General features: G+C 35.8%; 1 protein-coding gene across 1 annotated transcript; it reads right to left on the bottom strand.

Moving 5' to 3' along the window:
• Positions 1-15,926: 15,926 nt before the first annotated feature.
• On the bottom strand, positions 15,927-23,559 carry LOC113781575 (la-related protein 6A). The gene is made up of 11 exons (XM_027327535.1): positions 23,238-23,559; positions 22,599-22,680; positions 19,076-19,170; positions 18,798-18,869; positions 18,628-18,707; positions 18,448-18,532; positions 17,420-17,467; positions 17,253-17,318; positions 17,050-17,181; positions 16,398-16,545; positions 15,927-16,298 (listed from the first exon to the last, which is right to left on the bottom strand). Exons 1-11 carry the CDS (start codon positions 23,424-23,426, stop codon positions 16,174-16,176), a joined length of 1,122 nt encoding a protein of 373 aa, XP_027183336.1. The 5' UTR covers positions 23,427-23,559; the 3' UTR covers positions 15,927-16,173.
• Positions 23,560-26,742: the final 3,183 nt, after the last annotated feature.

Here is a 26,742-nt window from a genome sequence, read left to right as displayed (position 1 = left end):
TTGGAATGAGGAAATAATGAAGCCATGATGGCTGGAAAAGTTAGCAAATTCAGGGGAAGTGCTGTCCAAACTTTGAAGGGATTTGTTTGCATTGAGTTTGTGATCTAAGACTTGGATTTGAGCAAGGAAATGTTATATGATGGATTATTTCTGAGCCGTGGAGGTGAGTGACCCTAAACTATTTCCAAAGTACTTGTTAAATGTTTCTTGCATTATGTACTCGATTGCATATCATGCGTGCTTGCATGTGAGTTCATGACAAGTTTTGGCTTTACTGAGTTCTTGGGAAGTCTTGTGCTGGACACCAACGTCTCCACTCTGTTGATGGTTCATGTTCATGTTTATCTAGAGCTCAAGATGGGGCTCCCTCTGAATGTTAATGTTAATGTTAAATGATCTATTTGAGCGTTGGGTGTTCAAGTGCTATGATTTCCCTGGCTCACGAGAGCACTAAACGAACATTTGATCTCTGAATCATGACATCATCGAAATGATCGAAATGCAACATTGTGAAATATATTTGTTTAAGGATTTTACTGGTTACTCGCTGAGCTTCTAGCTCACCCCAAAAATGTTTTATTCCCCTCCACAGGGCTCAAGGTGAAGGAAGGACTTGTAGTACTTGTGCACGTGACTGGATGGCCTATGTTTTGTATAATTTGGATTTGGAAATCATTTTATGTATAGTTGAGAATTATTTCCGCTTCGCTTTTGACATGTAATTATTGGAGAATTTGATGTAATATTTGAGTTTTATCTTGTAATCTGTTTGAGGAATGTAGTGAACGACTGAGTCCCGGCGAGAGCTGGGCAGGCGGCCGGTCGAACCCTCTGGTTCGCCTTAGGGGGAGGTGGGGCTGTCACAAAGATACTAAAGTTATTTCTTTGGGTTTGATTTAAAACCTTATTTTGTTTTAAAAGACTAGAAACCCTAAAATTTTAATCAAAAACCCTAGTTTACTTGTGACTATGTTTAAATCCCTCATATTTGACTCAAAACCCTAATTTTATTCTATGGAATTGTAAAATTCATCACATTTTTCTTAAAATTCCTTTTATTTGAAATTTATTCATTTATTATGGCCCTGCTACTCAAGCACCCCATAATAAGTGCAATTGAACCTAGAAAGTAAGGGTTTCACTTTTCGTTTTCAAGATTGGAGCAAATTAGGGTTTTCGCGATTTTTCGCCGGATGATTTTTTCGGTACGGAGCAAGGATCAAATTTGGTGATTAAAAGTGACTTTTAAGTGAGAAATAATATGTGTTTAGGAGTAATGATACAAGGGTAGCAAATAGGAAGTAAAAACCCTAGTACATGTGTTTTTAAGAAAAACGGCGCGAACCGACGGGTATCGTGCACTACCGATTGACCGCACCACTTGACCACCACTTTCTTACCAGATGAGCTCATTAATACTTGAGCAAAATATCTCCTTATTTCCAGCTAGCTTTGACCGAAATTGGTGGCCAAAAATGCAAGGGATAGTGAGAGAAATTTGCATGGCTTTGGTGGTGCCAAGTGTCACCACCCTATGGCTCTTTGCTTATTTTTTTTCTTGCCTTTTATCCTTCATTTCAGCTTCATTTCCTTCATTTCTTTTCTGGTTTTGGCCGAGCTTAAGAGGGAGAGAGAGAGAGCAAAAGAAACAACTTCAATCCATCTTGAGTTTGAATCATTTGAGTGCAACCAAGAAAAACTAAACCGATTGATTGTTAGTTTGGAAGCTTGGGAAGCTAAGGGAACCAAAACTTTCAAGAAATGGTGGAGGAACACTCTTGCAAGGCTTTGACTTAAGGTATATTGGCTGATCACCCTTTTCTTCTCCATTAATCATAATCAAGTTGGTTGTTAAGCTTAGAATTGAGCTAGTGATACCTATTTTCAAGTGGTTGTGATGATTAGAGGATTGTATTTTGAGCTAGGGTTTTGATTTAGCTGTTTATAATTCTTGTGGGTTAGGTGTTATATGATGTATATATATAGTATATGATCTTGTAAAGGTGATGGTAGTGGTAGATTCAAGATAAATGTGAAGTTTGGCTTGAAATACCAAAAATTCCAGATTTCTGAAAAAATTTCACCCTGTTCTGTCCGGTTCTAGTTCGTATAGTTAGAGGCCTAATTAGGCTTGGAATAAAACATTAAAGTTGTATATAATGGTATTTTATAGTTGCCTACAAAATTTCAGCTCAATCGGAGCAACGTAGGACATGAAAAGACCAAAATACCCTCGCTGCTCTAGGTTAAATTCCAGTGTTCCGCGTGGACAGTTCAGACTTTTTGGCTGTATTTATTCACTATAATCCGTTCGGATTTAGCCATTTGGCAAAACATGAAAGTTTTATTATCCTGTCTTAGCTTTTCAACGCCACAAAGAACGCCTTAAATGGACCTTGGTAGACTGAGATATGGCCATTTGAATGCAGTACGGTTGATTAGCCAAATAGTTGGAACCAGGTTATATGAATTGGAAATTTGATTAGGTTACACTGAAAATTAGCCTAAGTGCTCTTCATGAAAATTGTAGGCCTTCGTCTTAGCTTCGAAATGGTATAAGTTTCATTTCAATCCGATAAGCGTAGCCTCGGATATGTCCGTTCCGTAAAAACCCATCAAAACTGTTTTTTGTAAACGTTGTTTCCGCATTTGATATTAGCTTAATTGTTGTTCTCGTATTGTTTTGGAGCCTATGGAATGGCTATTGAAATGGAATTGTGTTATGGATAACTTTGGGTTGGATTGAGTAAAATATTGAAGCCATAAATGGCTGGAAAATGGGTAAACACAAGGGGCATGCCGCCAAATTTTCACGAGAAAGATAAACTAGTCTTCGGAGTCCTAGTTTTATATTTTGTAAATTTAACTTGGATACACTGAAAAATGGATTGAGTTATCTTCATGGAAGTTGTAACCTTTTGTCTAAGGTTCGAGACACTATCTAGTACATTTTGATCCGATAACCCTAGCTCCCGTTATGGACAAGATCGTGTAACCGTTTTGATTATTTTGACCGTTTTCAACTGTATTCGATCGTTTCAGTTATAAATTGCTGTTGTATGGCCGTTTCATTCATGTGTGTATATAATCTGCCCATACAGATCTTGAGGCTTTTGACAGTGACGGTCAAGCTCCGTGAATTGTATCATTTTCGTGCCAAGTTGTATCAAGTGAGTAATTGGGTGGTTATTGATGTGAAACTGTTAAAGTGCTTTGTACATGTTAAATGGGTACGTAGGCGAGGGTGTACTTTATCTCACTCGACCTAAGCCCATCCTTTGTTTTGATTTCCTATGTGAGAATACATGCTTTATGTTGAGTATCACCCTCTTGCTGTGTGCTGAGGAGGGGAATTACATGACTTGAGTATCACCCTTTTGCTGTGTGCTGATAGAGGTGATCTCGTGACTTGAATTAAATCCCATTTGTTGTGTGCTGTTTGGGGTAAGTATCTTGTTGTGCACTTGTTGAGAGATACCATCTATTGAGAGATCGGATATCTCAGGGCTTGGTTCCAGCCCGGTTCCAAGGGTTAGACGAACTATTCGAGCCAGCCGGGGCTTGGTCGAAGATAGTTCCATGCTAAACTTGGGATTTAGTTTCTTGTTATAGCTTTGACGAAAGCTAAGTTACTTTATTTCGCTCGAGCTGCTGTGTGCTGTTGACTGGCCAGCGGGGGTTGATAAGGTGAACGGAGGAACGTTTAAGTGGAGTCTACGGACCATGAGTACTTGGTTGACGGAGTGTCAACAGGCGTTCAAGTTCGGGGAATTGAACTGGCTTTGGAGCCACCCGTATCCTACACTTGTGATGTTACTTTTCTGTTATTGATGTGAAATATCCTGATTTACTTGTTTAATTATGTGAGTTTTATTTTTCCCCCTGATTGCTCACTAAGCATATAGCTTACCCCATTCCATTTGTTTTCCTTAGCAGGGGGCCGACGCGGGGGATCGCTCGGGAAGGTGTTTAGTGTTTCGATTTTAGATGAGTGAGCTTGTACTTGTTATAAGTTAACTGGCAAGATGTATATAGTTGTTGTGATGGTTATAATTATCAACTTTTCTAGGGTTTACTTTCTGGTACTCGGGGTATGTATGATTTGATGTATATTTGAGATTTATATTGCAATTTGTTTGAGGTTTGTAGTGAGGGAGTGAGTCCCGGCTAGAGCTGGGCAGGTGACTCGCCGAACCCTGGGGTACGCCCTCGGCGGAGGTGGGGCCGTCACAGGTTTGGTAATTTTTTTAGCCTTGATCATGTTGTTTAGCTATCCAATGTTGGTAGAGAGCTTGGATATGGAATTTCTGAGATGATTAGTGGCTTGATTGTGATATTTAGCCTCAAAAGATGAAATTTCAGCTTTGTCAAGCAATTTCCAGCTTTGATGAGTAGTTTTAGGGTTGATATTCAAAATTCTAGCATTTGGTGGTGAATTTCAGTCAATTTCCTGAGCTTTCTGGTAGTTGTAGGAGATGAACTAGAACCTGATTTTTATACTGTTGGAAATCTCTATTAATCTAGTTTTAAACGCCACTAATGGAGCTCAAGATTTTTCTACACCAAGTTATAGCCATTTTACCAAAACTGTTCAGTTATCCTGTTTTGACTCCGACAGAATTTTTATGTCTCTGCTTTTGCCAATTTTGACGCTGATAATGTTTGAACTAGGATTTTATGTCTTCATCAAAGTCGTAGGCCTATGTCTTAACTTCAAAACACCATCAAATTTACCTCAATATGATTTACCTAGCTACAGTTATGACCAAAACACCGAAGGATGACAAATCTGCCACTTATAATTTCTTCTTTAAACTGTTTTCCAGCTTTGATATCCATGGTGATAAGTTTACTATTTGGTTTGTTTGGTTGGTTTTGAGGCCTTGCATAGATGTATGTTGTTGGTTATCACTTGTGGTTGGATTAGAGGTTTGTTGGCTTGTGAATCCAAGTTGTACTTGGATGGGAAAAGTAAGAAAATAGGGGAAATACTGCCCAAATTTTCTCTTGAAGGATAAGCGAGTGAACTTGAAACTTGAGCGACGATTTGAGGTCGAAGTGAACTTGGATTGTCTATATGTATTCAAGTTTCCGTTAGTAGAGGTATATAAGCTGAAAATTTTGTCAAAACTCGTACCCTTTAAAAGGTGAAAGTAGCAACCCTTATAACTACAATTTTCTCAATCTTTCATACCAAGTGCGAATTCAAAAGTGTTAATCGCTTTTTTATTGAAACCAAACGAGCAAGCATGAATTTTCTAGAGTTTGATAAGTGAAATGAATACTACTTCAACGAATTTCAATTATTTGCTTTTCATTAAGCGAAACTCTTATATTTTGAACCCTAATTACTTTAAAATTGTTCAATGATATTTTATCGTAGATTTGGACTCCAACCAAGGAGTTGACCTTGGACGTGGTTTTGAAAAGAAATAAATTGTTGGTGAGTGTTTCCAAGTGCATGATTGAACTTGATATTGGAAAGAAGTATTTGACTTGTTTGAACGGGCAAGGGTGTACTTTATCGCACTTGCCCTAATGTGATTTTTTACTGTTTACTAGTTATTATTGACTTGATATACATGTTTACAACTTGAATACTACCTGAGATCTTGTACTTAACTTGTAAGTGCTGAGCGGTAGCATGTACCACACTCAATCTGAGTGGGAGGTGCCTCTCATCCCGTCTCACTTCTTGGATCCACACCCTATTGGCTAGTCAGTGGAATCGAGGCAGTAAGGGCTTGGTAGAGGAAACTGGCGAACCATAGCTACTGTTTATTATTTATTGTATAATCCTTTGGATTAGGTTCACTAGATTCGGTATACTCGAGTATTACCATCACTTTTATTTTAGATTTCGGGCCCGGTAGAGGGTTGATTAGTGGATGAAAATTGGTGTAAAGTGGAGATCTACGGTCATAGTTTGCTTCTTCAAACGTTGACGAAGTGTCAATGGGTTCGAATCAAGTAATGCAGCGGGAATTTGGCTCTTGAGAGCCACCTATATCCTTACACTTTGAAATGATTGTTACTAGTACTGTTATTGTTTCTTTTTAAAAGCTTTACACTCCCTCATTTTGAGATTTGCTACTTGAAATGTTATTGCTCACTTTTATGAACTTTTATGCTTGCTACCTTGATATTGCAAGTTTTATATAATGGTCAACTTGCTATTTGGGTCCGCATGAAGTTTGGGAACCTCACTTAGCTTTGGCTCACTCTATTCCGTTAAATTTGTTTTCCTTATAGGGGTTACGAGTGAGGGCGTGAGACTGGTACAAGCTAGCATAGTCTAGTTTTTGAATTTTTACGATTGTACTCGCGCTAGTGCTCAATTAGGGTAGAATGTATCTGGAACTCAAATCTTTTGTTATATTTGGAGACTGTATGAATGTTTGAGATATAAATTAATGTAATTGTACGTTCCAAGCTTGGGAACTGTTGTTTCATTTACTCTTGAGGTTGTAACTATTTTATTTGAAGTGAGTGAGTGAGTCCTGGCGAGAGCTAAGCAGGCAGTCCGCTAAACCCTGGGGTACGCCCTAGGAGGAGGTGGGGTCGTCACAATAAACTCCTGTTTTGGTCAAGAATTGTTTTATTTTGTCATTGGAGATATGGCTCTTGTTTTAAAAGGTTGTTAATAAGTAAGTGCTCGAGTCCTGACGAGAGTTGGGCAGGTGGCCCGCTAACCCCTTTGGTTCGCCTTATGGGAAGGTGGGGTCGTCACATATAGTCATTAAACGAGAGACTAGATTCCAATTGCGACACGTTGTTATCTTTTCTTCTTATCATTAGGAAAGGCAATGTTCGAGGCAATGTGGTTGTTGGTGTTCTACTTTCATTAGGAAACTAATTCTTGTCTCTTTTTTCTTTCTTTTCCTTTTTATTTCTTTCTTCCTGTTGTTTTCCCACTTGAACTGCTAGTGCAACCTGGCTAGATTTGCAATAGCTGTAAGCAGCCTGAGCTCTCCTTTGCTTAAACTGTGTTGTCTTCACTAGTGCGTTTGGAATCATCATTGCTGTTTGAGAGCTATATTGTTGCTGACCAGTTCTTATAGTTGTGGTGGATTGTTTGTTGGTCGAAGTTGCATGGTCAATAACTGATTCTCCATGTTACTGTCGGCTGGAAATTAGAAAGATGAACGCAATTAGTTTGGTCATTGGAGTTTGTTCATTGGCCACCATTTGATGTTGCCTAACTTATTTGCTTTTGAAGTTTGTTCTCAAAATTTTTAGAAGTTGCCTAACTAATTGATTTTCATATTGTCGGTTATTAGTCACTGTTTGTGCTTCATAGGTTTACATTGTTATTTGTTTAATGGAACTTAATCCCAGCATCTTTGAAGAAACTCTCAGCAATTATTATTAAAAAAAAATTAATTGATAACCTTTTCTTATTTTGTAAGACAAATTTGACAATGGCCAAAACAAGAGGGACCAAGAAAAAGGCCAATCATCCAACCAAGACTCTCGAATCAGTTCTAGGGCCAAATAAGAAACGAAGAGTCCCAATAGAGCCTAAGAAGTGATCGAGATTGGGCATCACCAAGAGACTATTACCACCTTCTACTTTCGAATTAGGGGGTGAACTTACTCAACTCACCAAGGAACAAACAAATACGTTTTACATTTTGAAGTCTCAAACATTTGCTCCTTGTACGGACATTCATACTCCCACATTGTATCATCGAGATTGGGCATCACCAAGAGAGTATTACCACCTTCTACTTCTGAATTAGGGGGTGAACTTACTCAACTCACCAAGGAACAAACAAATACATTATACATTTTGAAGTCTCAGACATTTGCTCCTTGTATAGACATTCATACTCCCACATTGGATCAATTAAACATTGCGACTGAGGTGAAAATATTATTTACAGCAATTGGGTGACAGCAATATTTGACACTTAATTATTCCACTTTTCTTGAATTGTGTTGGGAATTCTATAGTACTTTCAAATTTGTGAAGCCAGATAACTTCCTATTAGATACTCCTAATGTCGTCAGTTATAGGCTGTTGGGGGTTGATTTGAGTCACTCAATTATTGAGTTTAATTACTATTAGGTTTCATTGATGAACATTCAATTAAATCTAAGGAATATCTGTAGAGTGTTTGTGACTATATTGAACCCTTTGCTTCTTATTATGTCGGGATTTGGAAAGAGATGTAAATGGATAAGTTTAGATATGACCCTGATCAATCTAAAAGTTCCTATCTTAAAGACCCGATTTTGAAATATATATTCAAAGGTTTTTTGCCTTTAATTTTTGTGGGAGAAAGGATGCTTCAGGAACTATGACAAAGGCCAAATTTTATTTTTTTTTTGGTGTATGTTGAACAATGTCAAAGTAAATTTCAGTTGTTGGGTAGTGACACAATTTCAAACGGTGCTCACAAAGAAACGTAAGCTAATGATTTAGGTTCTCTTATCACTAATTTGGCTATCCGGCTTGGTGTGTTAAACCTTGATAAAGATAAAGATTTACATGTTGCTTGCCAGTCAAAACCTTTGGATTTGATTTGTTTAGAGAGGATGGGTGTTATTGAGTATAAAGATGATTGTTATCAGTTTACACCACTAGGATAGATTAGACTCACAATCGGGTAGGGTCCAAAGCCTATCAGTTCTTCCCGTACTTCTCGAGTTGTAGATTCCTCAACTGCAATGCCATCTTCTTCTTCTTTTGATGATCAATTTCAGCAATTGGATAATCGCCTCTCCAAGATTGAGCAGCAAATGTCTCGGATGGAACAAAATTTGGATGCTTACTTCACCTCGATTGGATTCACACCTCTCACTCCCTCTCACACTTAGTGCTTGTCAATACGCGCTCTCCTCCATCAGGGAAGTCCTCTTATTTTCCTTTTCTATTTAATTTCATGCATTGAGGACAATGTATCGTTTTGGTATGGGGGAGAAGAATAATTATGCAAATTGGTGTTTTTCTTACTCATGGTTTTTCTTGTTTCAAAAAAAATCATTGCTTTGAGTTTTTATTGTCTAGTTTTTTCAGTTCAATTTGTGGTTTCTTGTTTAGCTTTTCGTGTTTGAAAAAAAAGATGTGAATATTTTTTTTAGTTTATCCTTGTTCATTATATTATCAAGTTGAAATGTGATTAAGATGCAAGTACGAATAGTTGAATTCTCTTTGCTAGCATTATTATCTTATTAATTTGATAATGGACTTCAATGATGAATGTGCAAGGTTTAACTCAATTTTAACAAGTCATTGTGAGTTTTGGATCTTATGAGCATTTCATTATATCTTTCTCCACTGTCTTGTTAAGTGATATATCACACATGGTTTGAATATTCTAGAACTTGCATTGTTATATATGTTGAGACTACATTTTGAATTTGTGCATTAAAATGACAAGGGCAATAGGTTTAACCCTTTTTGACCTTCTAAAAACCCTCCTTGAGTATATTATCCTTAGTTAACCAAATCGAGTTTAGCCATTTTCTTTGTTATGTTATCCTCAATATAGCCCTAAAGCCTTTATTATTAGACTTTGTGACTTCGGAACCTTGCATCAAGGGAATGTGTTGATTAGTTGAATGAAACTTTGTGTACCTTTATAAATTGGGAAGTTTGGAAGAAAAAGTTGAATTGGATATTGAAGGTGATTTAAGTTATTGCTTGAGGCCAAGTGAAAAAAGAGAAAAAAATTTGAAAAAAATTTGAAAAAAAAGTGAAAAATGAAAAAAATGCAAATTTTTTAATTTGTATTTCACTTGGCAGGTTGTGTAGAAATTTGTTGAAGTAATGTAAGCTTGAGCCAACTTGAATATGGAAGTACATGTAGTTGTAGAGATTTGAATTCATGAAATTAGTTCATGTATTTCATTTGATGTATTTTCACCTATATTCCACTTTTGTTTAATCCTTACTTAAGCTATATTACATCCCTATTAAAGTCTCTTGGATTTTTGCACTGAATTCATATTTAGTGGTGGAGATGTGATATATTTACAAGCTTCTGATAATTTCATTCCATGATGTTAATTTGAATGTTCAATGGACCCCTAAATATTTTGAGTGCATAGAGTAATATTCTAGTGAGGGTAGTTAAACCTTGTGCATTTTGATTTTGAAAAAAATTGTCATTGACATGGGATATTGGTGTTAGTATTTGATAATTCTTGCTATGAAATGCTTGTTGTTTTAATTGAGCTTTGGCTTGATTTTGTAATGAATGGTGTCTAGGAAGTTGTATGCTTGAGGACAAGCATTGCAAAGGTGTGGGAGAAATTTGATAGCGAGATAATTGTGCATGTTATTTGTTAATATTTTATCTTAATTTTCGCCAAATATTATGCTAATTGATGGATTTTGCTTATATTTGGTGTTTTGTGTTGTTTATAGGACTTTAGAGTAGAAAATGGCACTTCAAGTTAAAATTTCCAGAAAACTATTTGCTCCAAAGCGTGCCCACACCAGAGATTGAGTAGTTGAAGATTGGAGATAGGACCTGGAAATTGTCTCTGAAGTTTGGGATTATCTTTTGGATGTTTTGTTAAGAGTTTTTATTAGAGTAGGGAACTTGTTGAGTTAGCATTTTATTTTGGGATAAGTTAGTTTTAGATAAGTTTTTGGAAGTTGATTAGGATAGGAAATAGAGGAAAAATCAATTTACAGTTGGAGAAAAAAAAAGGAAGACCGGATGTGATCAATCACTCGAAACGGAAAGGAGGTTGAACATGTTTTCTTTATAGTCTCTTTCGTGACTTGATTGAAGAAGAACGTGACCGGTAGTTGGATTTTTCTTTTCGTACTTTCAAATAACATTTAGTTAGGGTTTCTTTCTAGTTTTACAAGCTTTACAAAACAAGATGTGTTGGAAGAATTTCATGGAGATTCTTGGCTATGTTTTCTTTATGGAGCGGAGATAAATTTATGTCTAGTTGAGGAGTAATCAAGGCACAGTTTCATGATCAATTGTGAGATCTTTTAATTTTTCCTGTGCTTAATTTTATATGTTCATGAGTATTTAATTATTTCCTGTATTTCACTAGTTATTATCATTTGGGTTTAGTTGAATAATTTGGCTAGCTATTCAATTGTTTGAATGATTTAATGCCAATTAAGACATCAAGTTCGTAATACGTGATAGTTTAATATTAGTGGTAGATGACACAATTTCATTACTTCACAAGTAGTCTAATTTGTGTTGTGGGAGTAATTAATCTAGTTTAAATGAACCTGTATGTGTGTTTGTTAACTAAAATTGGGTCTCTCTAATATTTAAGGTTGTGAATAGATTAAATCCTATGAGCGTCTCTAGGATTATCTACTTTACAAGGGAAGCAGTTAATGAGCATCTCTTGACTACCGAGAAATTAAGAAGAGATTGATGGTTCGACGGTTGTTGAATTGCTATAACCAATTTGTTTGTGAACATATGAGTTATTTCTGATATTAGTGATCAATTGAGTGAACCATTGCCAAGATTATTTCCTTGACTCGATTTTGATAATTAATATATTCTTTGATTTATAATATTGCACTTTTTATTTTAATTTAATTATAATTTCATTATAATTACAAAGCAATACTACAACTTTTCCCCTCTAATATCCATTGCATTCCTCTGTGAGTAATAAAACTACAAGTTCCCTGAGGAGACGGCCCTACTCATTAACTTTTGGGGAGTAAGTAATTGATATTTAATAAATTTTGGTGGTTTGACACCCACCAACTACATTTGAAGCCCTCTTGCATTTGTAAAGAATAGGAAAATTAAAGGACACATCGGGGTTGGATTCCTATGTATGATCAGTTGATAATGTTTCCTCGAAGTCTATTGGAGTTGACTGAACTATTTCCCTTGCAAGTTTTGAACTTGAGTGAGGGGATCTACAACAAGAATGACAATGTTAGTAGGGGCTACAATGTCTGTGTTTTGAGTGATGGCTTCAGTTAGTTCAACTATTGATCCGAGAGCAATTTGGACAACTTGATCGAGTACCTCAACCATTGTCTATTCAGGCTATTGATCATCCTCATGTTCACCGGTAACATCATCCACATGTTCACCCATATTCAAATCATTTTCACTTCCTCAATTCTCAGGAATACTTTGCTTGTAAGCTGAATATTGTGATTGACCTCCGAAAGACATATTTAGCAGTTGAACATGCTAAATATAGTCAATCCCTCTTTTCTAATTTTTTTTCAACCTCTTAAACTACTTCTTTCCAAATTTGACTTCCCTTTGCTCCATTTTCTCTATTCTTTAATCAAGTTTTTGTAGGAAGAGTAACACTTAACCAAGGGGGTCTTGGGCAGAAGGAGGAGGGAGTGGCTAAGATGGGACACTAGGGGAAGGAGTAGTAGTAGGAGCATTATAAGAGTTGACTAACTTGTGGTTGTGATTGGGAAGTAGAAGGTGGAGGCATTCTTCGTTTCACCAAAATTATAACCAAAATTATTAACTAAAAGAATATTTTGAATAAAAGTTTCACCATCTTTATAAATGTCACCTACTCCAATCGTTTTTGCTTTTATATCAACCTCAAAGGTGACTTTTCTACTACTTTTAGGTTTGAACTGATGAAGAGAGTGCCTTGAATATCCACTATCAATAAATCACTTTGCCTCTTTTGTGGTGTTCTTCAAACATACCTATACATGAAGTCAAGAAATAAATTTTGGTATTCATGCCCTCTTAGGTTCGTAAGAGTTAGTGCTAGTCTTTAAAATTCAAATAGCCTTCATTCCTAAGTTCACATTTCCTTTTACCTGGCATTCTCCTTTCATATGACCATTTTGGCAATAATAATCACATATCACATGAGAATTTTTAAAATGAGAAGATTTAATAAAACATAATCCATATTTTCTATATGTAGTAAATTTTTTGTTAACAAAAGTGTTCCTAACATTTTATTTTGCAAAACAACTTGTTTCTCCTTTTGAAGAAAAAACTAAGCTCATCCATTCTTTTTCCAACAAGTTTTGTTCTTTCTTGATCTTTTTATAAACCTTTGCCTTCTTATCCAACTTTCTTTCAAATCATCATCTTTACATACAGAGTCAACTCTAATTTTCTTGAAATCATTATTTTCTCTTTTTAATCTCTTATTTTCTTGAAAAAGTTTGAAATTTTCTTTCAACAAAGCATTTACTTTGTTTTTTAATTCCTTATTCTTGGCATGTATAAGACTCTTTCAAACTTTCATGCAATTTTATGACAAATGCCTCAATATCATCATCATCAATGTCATCATCATTTTCATCATAAGAAGAGTGGCTAGAGGATATCTCATTGTCTCCAATGGCCATGAATGCAATTTGATTCGTTTCAACTCCTTCTTCAACTTCATCATACGAGCTGCAATCATTCCATAAAAATTGGAAGTTGTTGAAGTTTTGTCTTCTTTTTCCTCTTACTTCTTTCTTCTTCTTTATTAGGTACTAGTTCTTGTAGTGCCACATTTGATCACATTCATAACATTTTTCATTTTGCTTCTTGGACATCTCTTGCTACCCTTTTCTTTTGAAGGGATTGGGTTGGTTGTTGTTATTGTTACTTGGACCACCTCTCCGCAATATCCTTTTGTTGGCTAATATCTTTTTGAAACTTTGAGTGAGAAAAACTAGATTATTTTCATCCATCTAGATCATTTTATCCATCTCTCTATCCTCACTATCAAGAGAGAATATATCATATTCTCCTTGAGAAGCATTAAGTGCAATACTTCTCTTGACTCTAGCATCTTCCTCTTCTTGTACCTTTCACTTGAGTTTTAATTCATAACAGGTTAGTGAGTTAACAATAGATTTAACGGGTATAGAATTCAAAGTTTTTACTTCTTCTATGGCTATGGCCTTATTTTTTCGATCTTTAGATAAAACATTTAAAATCTTTCTATTTTCCTCATTCAAAGAATATTCTTTATCAAGCACTTCAAAATCTTTAATGATATCATTGAATCTACTATATGTCTTATCAATATTCTCATGTGGTTCCATTTTGAAGGATTCATATTTGATACAAGTAAAGATTTCTTTTGTTTTCTAACGTTATCAGTACCTTCATGAATTTTTTTCAATTTATTCCATATTTCTTTAGTCGATTCACAACCTTTAAATCTAGTTGATCCATTAGCATCTAAAGCATTATACAAAACATTCATACTTTTGGCATTCAAAGTGAGATTAATCTTATATTGAGCACACAATTCATTTCTAGTTTCAGATCTATTTCTACCCAAATCCACATCTAAAATAGTAACTTCATAAGAACTTTCATTTACAATATATCACAACTTGATATCAACAGATTGCAAAAATATTTCCATACGTTCTTCCAATTAACATAATTTACACCATTAAATATGGGAGACCTAGTAATAGATTGACCCTTTAAGAACAAAGCATTGTTAATTGCCATATCTACTCCTAAATTGATTGAGTTTAAACTCTAGGAGACCGGTCTCTAATACCAATTGTAAGGCTTAAAAGCAACCTAAGAAGGGGATGAATTAGATTGAACAAGAAATAAACAATAGATGGCCAATTTTCACCCAATTTTTACTAGTAAAAAATAATCTAGGTAATCACACACTTAAACACATAAAATAGTTATGAAGATGAAGAAATTTATCCATACAATTGAGTAATAAACGAGATAGAGTAACATATTAAAGAAAATGCAAATCAATCACGCTCCCAAATTCTTTCTAATTTGGAGTTGAATCTACTAGTGGCTTCTTCAAATGTTAGTGAAGTAAACCAAAATGTTAGTGAAGTAAATCAACTTGCACAAAAGGAGATTCACTCTTTGCTCACCCTAAACTTCTTTTAGTTGAGTCAAAAAGTTTTACAAATCACTCAAGTTAACCTTCACTAAACAACAATTGAATGCTTCCAAACAAATAAGAACTATTATTTGTTTTACAACCTCACAAAATAGACAAAAGTTCATAACAAGTTCAGACTTTAAGGTGTTTAAAGGACTCCAATAACTGGTCCAAAACGCCCCTCAATGATCAAGCAATGATTGTTAAAAAATAATCATCATCATCATTAGGGAGTTCGGCCAGCATAAGTTACAGGTGGGTGGCCAAAGAGGCGTCCGAACTCTGTTTTCTCAAATTGTGTAATGACACTTCGATAGTCATAAGATCTCCTCAATGGCCGAAGTTCGTGGTCAAAGACTTTTCCGGAATATTTGTAAATATTCGCTTCTTGGTTTCGAACGGCCGAAGGAGTGGCCTACGATGCCTTGGCTTTTTCCTTTTGAAGTATCTTTCTTCGGACCACTGGGATCGCTGAGATTATGGCCAATCAGGTGGCCTAAATTTCTAGGCACATTTTATTACTGAGTTTTGTCATTTCAAACAGCCAATAGTAGCAGAGGACGTCCGAAAATACGGCCCAAGATGTTCAACCGGCCTAAACAAGCTTCGGGCAGTCAAACTCTTAAAATCCTTTCAATCTAAAGCTCGGTTACTGCAAATTTAGGTGTCGCATTACACAATGCTTAGCAAACAACCCCTTATCACACTTCAAAATTAGGGCTTCTTTTGTTAAATTTCTGATCTATGTTTCTTCCCTTTGGACATTAGAGAGACAAGAGCTATCCTAGTTTTTTTTTCCTCCACACTTTGTACAACGATTTGATACACTAGTTGTACTGAAAAATGAGGTCCCTTTTAGGGAAGAAAACTCATTGGACCATGATGAAGTGAAATCTTCATGTTTGATTCGCTGTTTCTAATTAGCAGTAGTGTTTTATAATTAAATAAAAATATTTGAAAATATTGGAACTTGACATATTTCACCATTTCAACCTTTCTGTTTGTTTAAAAAGTAACAAAATTTTTTACCGCCCAGTCAGTTAATTTCTTAAAGATACGTCAAGCAATATTTTCCTTCAACAATTTCTTACCTTCCCGCAACTTGACTCACATTCACTGAAAAGATCAACCACGTTGCAATTGCAATTATCAAAGCATGCACAAAGTTCCTTCCAATACAGTCCATTCATAGACTGCAGTTCTTTCCAAATCTTTTACTTTGCACCACCACCAGGCACGGCAGTGAACCATTACAGATACACCGGCAAATCAACCAAAAAACACTAAGCGTTGCACAAGGAAGGATCAATGCTATCATACAAGGATTACAATCAACAAACAAGGATAAAAGAATGCCGATTAGATTGCATTTGACACCAGAGGTCGGCCTCGCCCCATGGTAAATCCTCTGGTACCATCCGGCATTTTCGGGCCTGGTGGTGGCTTCGAGGGCTCAACATGACTCGAAGGTGGTGTTCCATGGCCTGCAGACATTTACATATTCCTATATGTAACTACAAGAAGACAACCATATATAAAAGGCACAAACAACGGGAAAGTGTAGGCTCCAACTTTCTTATTACCATGTCCATTTGTGCCATGATATTTCTGTCTCCTTCCACGCCCTCGATGTCGATTCCTTTGACCATTATTCTCTTTGTGCAGATGGTCCCCATTCTTTTCCTTTCGTGGGTGTTCCCCACTTTTATCCTTTGTTAAGTGATCCCCCTCCTATAGTGAGACAAGTAAAATGTTGTTGGATAAAATTATTTGCTACATAATTTGCAACTGAAAATTTATATAGGCACGCCCACCAGTAGGAAAATTCAAGAGCAAAAATGATTTCTAGGCAATGCACAGAAGTAATGTACCACTGGGTGCCAATCAGCACATAACCACATTAAGGTGGATGCAACAAAGCAGCAATTAATACAAACATTTTGGGAAGAGCTTGAAGCTTTGACAGCGGACCATAATATAAACTACTGTATAAGTGACGTCTATCAGTGTGTGTAGAATAGGATTATAAAAACTGTTTTGTTCTCTGATTCCACTTTTCCTGAATATGTCGATGCAGTCCCCCAGGACTGCAATATTGGCACCATTAAGAAACAAAAGGTTCTATTCAGCACGGAAGGGAAGCACATTGAACAATAGCATATCTCAGTAGAAAACAAAAGATGAAAAAGGATGAAGGAAAAGGCTAGCGAGGGCTAGAGAAGGTTTCTTTCTAACCTCTTCATCATGAGAATCATCATGGTGATCACTTGAATCATTGTTTTCCTCTTCTACAGCTGTATTAGATGCTTGGACAATGTTCTTCTCAGCATCGACTTCCCTCCATACTTTTTTCCCGACTTCTTTGGTCTGAATGCAGAGACAGGAAAATCAACCTTGCGGTTCTTACTAATATGGAGATGAAGATGAGATCCAATTACCTTTTTCTTTAAAAGTTTGACCCGCAGGCCATATCGCCAATCCTGCTCATTATTTAAATGAGCCACCTGAAACAAATTGAGTGGAAACAGTGAATACCATTAAATTGACAATATTGACTAGAACATGGGCAGGTTGCAAAGTATAAGGGAAACTACTTAAAACTCACAGCTTTTTCTGCAGCCTCCACTGTGTCGTACTCCACAAGAGCATGCAACTTCAGCATTAGGAAAAAAAAACACATAATTAGTGCTAGACAAACGAATACACTCTTCCAAAGCTAATAGAAATGACTGACTTCATGTATATGACGTTCCAGTCAACAGATGGTAGATTCATCCTTCTTCTCCACCCATTATCTCAATTATGACTCGGGAGAGTAGGCAGACATTTGTCCAAAGCTCAACAAGTCAAATATAGGACCATAATCTAGGGGTCCTTTTTTTATTTGCTCGTGCCTAAGGACTAGTGATGGATGTAATAGGAAGCAGTTACAGGAATACCTATGCTTTAGCTACATCAGGTTAGAATCCTCACAAGAACACAGAAGATTTACACAGGAACACAATCGATAGATCAAAATGGACGCTCTGCTTTGCATGTAAGTGGCAAACACGAATAGAATGAGTATAACCACAGAACATCAGACTGATTATCATTGTACCATTCAAATCATTACGCAACATTATCATTTTCCAAATTCCAACAAACAAGACAATCAAAAACTTTGATTATACAATGACTTCATCAACTAATTTCATCACATTAAACAAGAAACTCCATCCTGATAGCAAAGCTAAGAACAAAAAACAAAGGACGTTCCAAACACTTAAAGGTTAAGCTCCAAAACAGTCATTGGACAGATGAAAGATCAAGATGCACAAGCACCATTCTGAGGTTTTGCTTGAAACCTTGAATAATGACAACAATATTATGAGTGACATTACGCGCTGTTACAAAAGAATGTTGGCCAACTGCCTCAAGTAACATAACTTTAAAAAAAAAAAAATTTCATGGATAGAGGGAAGGAAAAATAGCATGTTTAAAATCTTCATCAGGAGTGGAATTTCAGGCATGGAAAAATCTCTTTCAACTAAGCTATAATACGAGAGGATTTACTGCTCAAAATCCAAACCTACACTGCATATAAACTCTAGCATAGCATTAGAGTTCCAATAGCAAACTTTCAAACCATACCTTACCACTAAGCAGCTTCTCTGCAGTTGTTACTTTTCTGGACTCCCTTGCAGCATGCGGATCACGAAGTGTGATGTGCTTTATACTGGAAATTTCAACAATGAAAATACCATTGCGCAAGTATTACTTGAAGAAGCATTGAGACACAATGTTACAGTGTAGAGAGAGAGAGAGACGTACTTTCCAGCTACACCAAATACCATCTGAAGATTCTCCACAGAGTGATCATCAGGTAAATTTTCCACCAAAACAGTGCAAAGCTGGAGTTGAAACATCAATGCACCAGATCTTCCATAACTAACATTCTATGACCAAAATGTATCAGGTTCCTTAAACAAAAAGAAGAATACCATTGGGTCCTTGGCCTCAGTTGATGGAAGAGGTTGAACTCGTTTCACCTTCTTCCCACTGTTACTAACAACCTACAGTCGCCAACAAACTGGAATAATGATCATCAATTTATATATTACCCTAGACTACTCATACATGGACCAAGAAAGCAGATATTAGGTGAAAAAAGATAAATACGTTAAAGCTTAATCTATACTACATAAGAAACAAAAATAAAGAACAAAGAAAGTAATCGACAGCTAAAAATAAGTATCTTCTGAGGAACTAGGAGGCTTACAAGAAGAGAAGATTGCCTGAGTGCAGACACTATCAAGGATGTGTCTCTTGTAAGCTTCTTCATTTTTTTGAAAGAAGCCACAACTCCAATAGGAACTGCAAGAAATTATATGCCCTTTTAATGCTTGTGGGGGGGCAAAACATCATAATGACAGAGAAAGGACATATGTCCTATGTCTCATGCCTTCATCACATCCCAAACACACAACTGCTCACTGACAGACAACTCAAGATTAAAAAAAAAAAAAATTAAATCAATGCATTAAAAAACTATATGAGAACTATAATACCCAAACATAGCATCAGAAATCCAACATCTACAATATTCATAGAGGCTATACCAGTAGCCATGATAACAACCCACACATCAATTCTTTGGTTAAGCTCTTTGACATCCCACCAAAGATTCATCAACATGTGTTCTTTTCTCTTTTTTCTTTAATAAAAAGAAAAACTCTCTGCTATTTCTTTTGTACTTATCGCACTTCATTATGAGAAAGATTCTAAAGCAAAGTTCTAATGCATTAAATCAAACAGCTTAGCTATTATCTTTTGCCATTACATTGTTATACACAAAGTGTTCATCAGTTTATCATATTACAGAAATATCCAACCATTTGTCATACCATGTGGTAATAATGTTAGCCATCACATTCTCATTCACACCCAACAGTTTCTAGCAATTTGACATCCATAACACTACTTGTCACGACTTGCGAGAATGAAAAAGAAGAGTTCTTCTCAGGAGGGTATATGCCTTTACACTGAAATATAAGAGGTCAGCCACTCGGCAGAGTATCTGCTGTTCAATGTACACAATTTGCAACATGGAGAAGATTGGAAAGCTTTCACCACAGACCAAAAGATTAAAATTGCAGACCAAAAGATTAAAATGGCAAGTTTAAAGGCAATTAGTGATGCAGGAGCATGTTTGTTGTTCCACATGGAAGGTATGCTTCATAAGCTATACTTTGTCGCAAAGTGTGGCAGTAGTTTTAGAAAGTCTTGTACAGCTGAGGCCCACGTACTAGGCATGTGCCCCATTAAGGGGTATTGGTCTTTTGTGACTTTACGGCAACATGTTCAGGGCCCTATAAGCACTCATCTTATGTTCTGCAACCAGCAGTCTTCCATTTCAGTTATTACCTAGAAGTTGTTAACCATCCCTTAAGGCTCTCAAACAGCAATAATCCCAGAACTTAGTGCTGCTAGCTAGATGTCCTTTTGGATTTTTGCAACAGTTAGTCCCCAACGTTGGTCAATGGAGCTTTATGATAGTCTCCTTTCATTTCAAAACAATGTTACAGAGTTTCTACTGATTCCATATCCATCAAAACAGGATGAATAGATGTCACTTTCATTCACTTATTTTCTTGTGGTTGATATCCTTTCATTTCCTTTTTCTTCATTTCAATTTCCAATTTACACCCCATATCACCCTAATTGGAGCTTGGTAGTAACTAATAGGATGGTTGGGCATTATCAAGGTTATTCTGCTATGATAACCACTTAGCTCTTTTCATTCTTGTGCTCGTCTTTAATCCTTTCATGAAAGTCACAATATGCCAATGCCACTCAACACTGCACTAGCAAGCCATGAAAGAAATTCACCTTGGACAAGTTAAGAAGCCAAGAAGAGGGTGGTTATTTGGAAGCATACGAGATACAACTAGGAAAAGTTGAAGAGACACATTGCAAAATCTAAATAAGAAGATTGAGGTTGATAAAAAGCATTTCTAAGGTGCAATGCATCTTTTTCTCGCTCTCCTCAATAAGCAACACGTAATATGAGAGAGTCAAGAAAAATGATGCGAAGTTGTATTGTCCATGTATGGAGCCCATGCAAATGTAGGAACATTGAATTCTGTGGCATGTCCTTAAATCAAGGTTGCAAATCCAAACTTAGAACTAAATTGAACAGAAAAAGGAATTGAACAATTATGAAAACAATAGAAAATAGCAAGCCAGTGCTGTGTGAATAGAGAATGAATCAGTCAGCAGTTGATAGCACAATCATTCAGACCAAGCCAGATGTTCGGCACCGCCAATTTAGCCGCACCAGGAGACATCTAGGATGGCAGACTAGTCAGAAGTACCTGCTATAGTTCATCACATTCGCTCTATTCTCAACTTGCTAACACAATTTCTATGCAATAGTTGGCATTATAGTTTTTCACTGACCAAAAGCTTATCAACAGAAAGCTACGGAACATATCCTGATACATGACATATGAGACGCAATTCATAATCAATATGAATGCAATCAGAAAAATGACTCTCCAGTTCCTAGTCCTCTTCAGTAGTGAGGAGGTCTTTCTAATGTTGGTTTAAGTCTTTATAGGGAACTATTCAAACTTCATGACCAGCTATCCAGGTGAATGAAACCTCCTTTTTAAAGAATGGTTAGATTAGAATAGAGGATAGACGAAACGAAAAGGAATACTAATCAGATACTCCTTACTAAAGCATTTTGCTTTTCCCCTTCTATCCCAGCCCCACAACTTGTGTAGCATTTATTCGAGCATCACTTGTACTCAGAATTGAAAGCCAAACTTCTACACTTTGTGGACGTCAATCAGAACACATGAGAGAAAAGAAGAAAGCTATTTTCAAGGTATCAACCTTTTGCGGCAGCATAAACACAAGTTACATGGAGAATTTTAAATGGCAATTGCGAAGAAGAGTCTTAGAAGCATCCCAAGTGTCTGGTGCCAAACAAACAACAATTATAAGTTCAGGAGACTTGATGTGCCCAGAAGAGAAAATGCATCATAGATGCCAAACGTTCAATGAACACTCCAATTAGTGCTCAATTATGGACAATAAGCATTTAAGAAAAACAATGCATGTGATCTAGTTCAAAAATATTTACACTGTTTCCCCTCGACTCCTGAAGATGTTTACTAAAAATGGAATCTCATATTAAGCAATACACGCCACCTGCCAAATGACAGACAGAAGGAAAAAGAGGTTGTGAATTTGAAGATAACCTGCCAATGCTCCTACCCAGTGCAAAAATGTGTGAATTCACAGGCACTGAATGACGGATGGTCACCATAAAGCATACAAGTAGAAGACTTTGGGAGATTGTACTAGGCAAACAAGTCAATTGCTCAGGGTGTTTCATTATTGTTCGGGAACCTTGACTTTTGTTTTAATAATTTTCAATCACAAAAAGCTGTCGTGTTAATACTGGCATGCCACAATTAGAAATAACACCATCAGTAAAGACCTAAATAGCTGAAATTGGTATTCCACAGTCAATAACGATGAACATGCTAAACAAAAACCAACCAATTTACCATCATATTTCCCACTTATCAATGACCAACTTATGGATTCAAATAGAAAATAATGAAGTACAAACTATGCATAAAGGTAATACATGAGTGCCTGCCTTGGTGCATAAACCAATTTAATCAGATTGTAGATTGCAAAGCAAAGGTGATTCAGACATTACTATGCCACAAGAGCTTCCATAAACAAGAGTAATCAAACTAACAAACTATTAAATTTTTCCTTACCATAGCCATCCTTGTCTTTACTCACATACTTCATCAAAAACTTGTCTGCAGGTAAATTTTCATCACTAAAGTAGTACTCCACCTACAAAAAGATATGGGCAAAATAACAAATTATAAGTTGCATACATCCCTGATTCAAGCTCTGACCCTAAAACCCCATGGAGAATTGCATTCCTGTCAAAAATCTAGTCAAAGAACAAATCCTACACTGACTGCTGCCCGGGAATATCAATTTCAAGCTCAGATAATTAGTTTTTGCTTTAAAATTCAAAAACTCTGCAATTGAGCTCAAGAATCAGACACAATCATATAGGAGTTCTAATAAACTAGTGAATAAGATAAATTTTACCTCCAAAATTTTTATGAAAAAAAAAAAAAGATACTGACTATAACGACAAACAGGAGGGAGAGAAAAAAATCTAGTCAAAGTCTAAAAATCCTACTCTTATCTCTTTTGCACGAATATCAATGGCAAATTTTCCTTTTTCTTTGTCATTAAAATAAAAAAAACCTCTACATTTAAGTTCAAAAATCAAATATAAGTAATTATAGAGTTAAATATAAACTAAATAAAATATATCTAACTTAAAACTAAAAAAATACTAATAAAAAACAAAAAGTTGGGAAAAAAGAGGGTGCCTGCTTAATGATTTTGTCGCGGAGATCATCGGAAAGAGTGACAGCAGGCTGATCGGAGGGCATCAGAAGCTGCTGGTGCTGTTCGTCGGCGAGGTCAGGAGATCCGGCCGGTGAGAAATCAGGATGATCATCGGAAGTCGGTGGATGAGATGCAGACATGGAGGGTATGGGAACTCCTTCAGCCTCCATTATTAATTTTTTTAAAATTTATAATAAAGGAGGAAGAGAGAGAGAGGAGGAGGGTGGAAATGAAAGAGGAGAAGATCCTCCCGCTCTTTTCTTCTACTTTGCTACCCCAAGATCTCCCTCTCCATCTCTCTTTGGGGTCATTCTAGAATGGTCATATTTATAGTACCGGTGTAAGACAAGACGCAATTTCAGGGTGAAAATTGGAAATTTCCGTCTTCCGGTCAAATGTTCGAGCTTCTCTGGTCTCCTGCCTCATGGTCCATTTTAGTCAATTTACATCTCTGGAATTATCTGCAGCGCTTTGTAATTTCAAATATCAAAATTTTAGTAGTTTTAGATTTGGGGAAGACGTTTTTAACTCCATTTTAGGAACCCATTTTTTATTTTTATTTTATTTTTTCTTATGACAAATTCAGGATATAAAAACCTGATCGTGGAATTTTCAACAAATTCATAAAGAGTGAATTAGCTATTATTCAATAAATACTCAAATATTCAATGTAATGTATTTCAACGTAGAAGTGGGATAATTGGATCAACTCGCACATAAAGTAAATACCTTTCCCAACTCCACCATCACCACTATCTTCTTCGACAAAGAGGCCAAGCCCATATCACATTCACTCAAAGCCCACCTCATTTTGCACAAGAATAAGGCCATGTTTGGATCGCATTTTTTCTAGAAAAATGCATTTTATGCGCTTTTTGGATTTGGTAGCCCCACCATTTATCCATGAAAAATCTTGTCCATTTTATGCATTTTCACTCCCCTTAAAAAATATCCACCAAAGCCCAACTACCACTGCAATTGTTCCTAACAAGAAACAACACATTCATCTTTCACCAATGGCTAGCCACAGCCTTTTCTCTTTCCTTTACATGTCATCTCTCCTTTTTTAATTTTATCCTCTCTCCCCCATATGTTCTACAGTGCATGAAATCCATAGTAGATCTAGTGAAATAGCAGCACAAATAGAATGACCAACAGTAGGAATTGTTTCTAATCGTAGCTAGGCTTTCATCGACCTCTATTTTGTCAGAGGAGCAGCGAAAAATTGGCCATAGTTTTAGAAGTAACACCAAGGTAAGGGGGAGAGGAATCCGACCATTGTTTTTGTCAAGAGTAACACCATGTGAGTTTTTGCACTAGTTTGTGTGTTTTTTTTCAGTAGAAAAAAAGGTCTTGAAATTTGATTGAATTTTGGGGAGAGGGGGCTGGGGTTTCTATTATGGCATTAGGGAATGTTTTTAGGGGGTGGGGGTCTAGGCAACTTTCTATTCACTCACTTTCGTAGCTATTCAATTGGTCTAATGAATTCAATTCTTTGGGTTCTTAAATTAATTCTTTAACTAACTTTACTAGCTATTTAATTCGTTGCTTAAGCAATCAATACTATTCTACTGTTTTAAAAAAAAAAGGTACTACACTGCTGGTGGATTACATAAACTAGTATCATTAATTCTGTTTAATAGTTAAATTGAAAAGTTTTCTAATGTTCTGATGTTTTTCTTCTTAAGTTTTGCTGTTATTTTTTTCTTTGTTACTCTGGAATTTGGTAGGAAATTTCTGTAAATTGTCCTTCTTTTCATGGCTAATTTCTCATAATATTGGCATTTTAAAAATATCGGTCAACTATGACTCTAGCATGAGGCTTTTCTCCTTCTATACCTATCATGCTAACAATGCACGATGAGTAGAAGATTTTTCTTTCTTTTTCAAATATAAGGGGCCATCATGCTGAACAATGGCCCCATAATATTTTTTTTTAAAAAAAAGGTTGTCATGCTTGGTCCACACGATGGCCCATAAAAATTTTTTTTGAAAAAAACAAAAAGTAGGGACAACAGCCCCAAATTTTATTTTAAAATCACAAGCACTAATTAGCTAAGCTTCTTAACTAAGTTTCTTAATTAAATATTACTCTAACAAATAAATATCAATCTATACAATAATAAAGGGAGATAGGCAACAGTTGGGGTAAACATTTTGTGTCATTTTTTGAACTTTCAATTTTGCCCTTAAAAAACTTAATTTTTACACTAACCACCTTATCATAGTTGCTAATATAATCTCTCATAACTCACTTAAATATTGTAACTACTAAATTAACTATAACTTTATTAAAGAAAAAGTTACTAACAAATTGCAATTTTCATGAAGAATTTATAAAAAATTTAATTTTTTAAAAATAAAATTAATATATTCATAAAAATTAATAATTGTTTCTAAACTGCACATATATTGGGTGTAGTCTTAACACTAGTAGTTATTGGTATAACATACATATGTTAAATGATTAGACCAATTAAAATGTTCATATATTTACTTATACTTCTTTTCCTTAAATTAATGGACTAGATTATCCAATTTTAATAATTCATTGAATCAAATAACTTATACTTCTGTATTTTGAAAATTTTAATGTTCTTCTCCTTTAAAGAAATTAAATTAAATAAAAAAGTAGAATAATAAATTAAATGTCAAGTAATCGAAGAGTTTAATTTAATACACCTACTTGAATCATTAACTACATTAATCACACGTATGTAAATTATTAACTAGAATAATTAGACATAGTTACATTATTAACAACATTAAGCAAAAGAGCTCGCTTGTTGGCTAGGGTTTCAATGACTACTCCAAGAGTTGCTATCTTTGTAGTTTCATGGCTGCCCTTCAGCCATCAACTGAGAGGCAATAGGTGTCTCCAACAGCCAAAATTTCCTTTTCTCAGCTATTTTCACAACCACTTGTTTCTCCAATTCAGGTTCGACCTGCAACAACATATAAGGGCGAGGCTGTGGTTGTTTTTTCCAAAGAAGAAGCTAACAAGCTTGTTGCATCTTTTCGTTAAGCTTTAGTTGGTAAGTTTTCACATGGGCAACCGTCGTTGGAAGAAGTTCTGAAGTTTATCTTTTCGTTGAACAAGACCATGTTTCTATCAGCTTGATGGAAGTGTTGACATCTAGTTATTAAGTGTTCGGTTGAAGTGGATTTTAATAGAATTTGGGCGCAGGGGATTTGGTAACTAAGAAAATTTCCAATGCGTGTGTTTCGTTGGACTAGAGATTTCCATCTTCTTAAGGAATCATTTTTGCCTCCAGTGTGGGTTTCTTTGCTAGCTTTATCTATTCACTATTATGACAAATATTCACTTTTTTCAATCTTAACTCCAGTCGTGAAGTCTCTTTTCTTGGATTTAGCAACGGCAACAGGTACGTGCCCTAGTGTGGTCAGGGTACGTGTGGAAGTTGACCTAATGAAACCAATTCTTTTGAGGGTATGGGTGGTAGTAGAAGGGGAGACAAGTTTCGG

Source organism: Coffea eugenioides, chromosome 1, assembly GCF_003713205.1.
Source record: "Coffea eugenioides isolate CCC68of chromosome 1, Ceug_1.0, whole genome shotgun sequence".
In the NCBI taxonomy this organism is placed as follows: Eukaryota; Viridiplantae; Streptophyta; class Magnoliopsida; order Gentianales; family Rubiaceae; genus Coffea; species Coffea eugenioides.
This window is presented reverse-complemented; position numbering and strand designations above follow the sequence as displayed.

Bases quoted from the DNA above. Each gene is read 5' to 3' on its own strand.
- LOC113781575 (XM_027327535.1), bottom strand. From the start codon at position 23,426: ATGGAGGCTGAAGGAGTTCCCATACCCTCCATGTCTGCATCTCATCCA. The intron at 22,681-23,237 runs GCACCCTCTTTT...ATCTTTTTGTAG, and splicing joins GCGACAAAATCATTAAGCAG to GTGGAGTACTACTTTAGTGA. The intron at 18,533-18,627 runs GTACGTCTCTCT...TGAAATTTCCAG, and splicing joins GTATTTGGTGTAGCTGGAAA to TATAAAGCACATCACACTTC.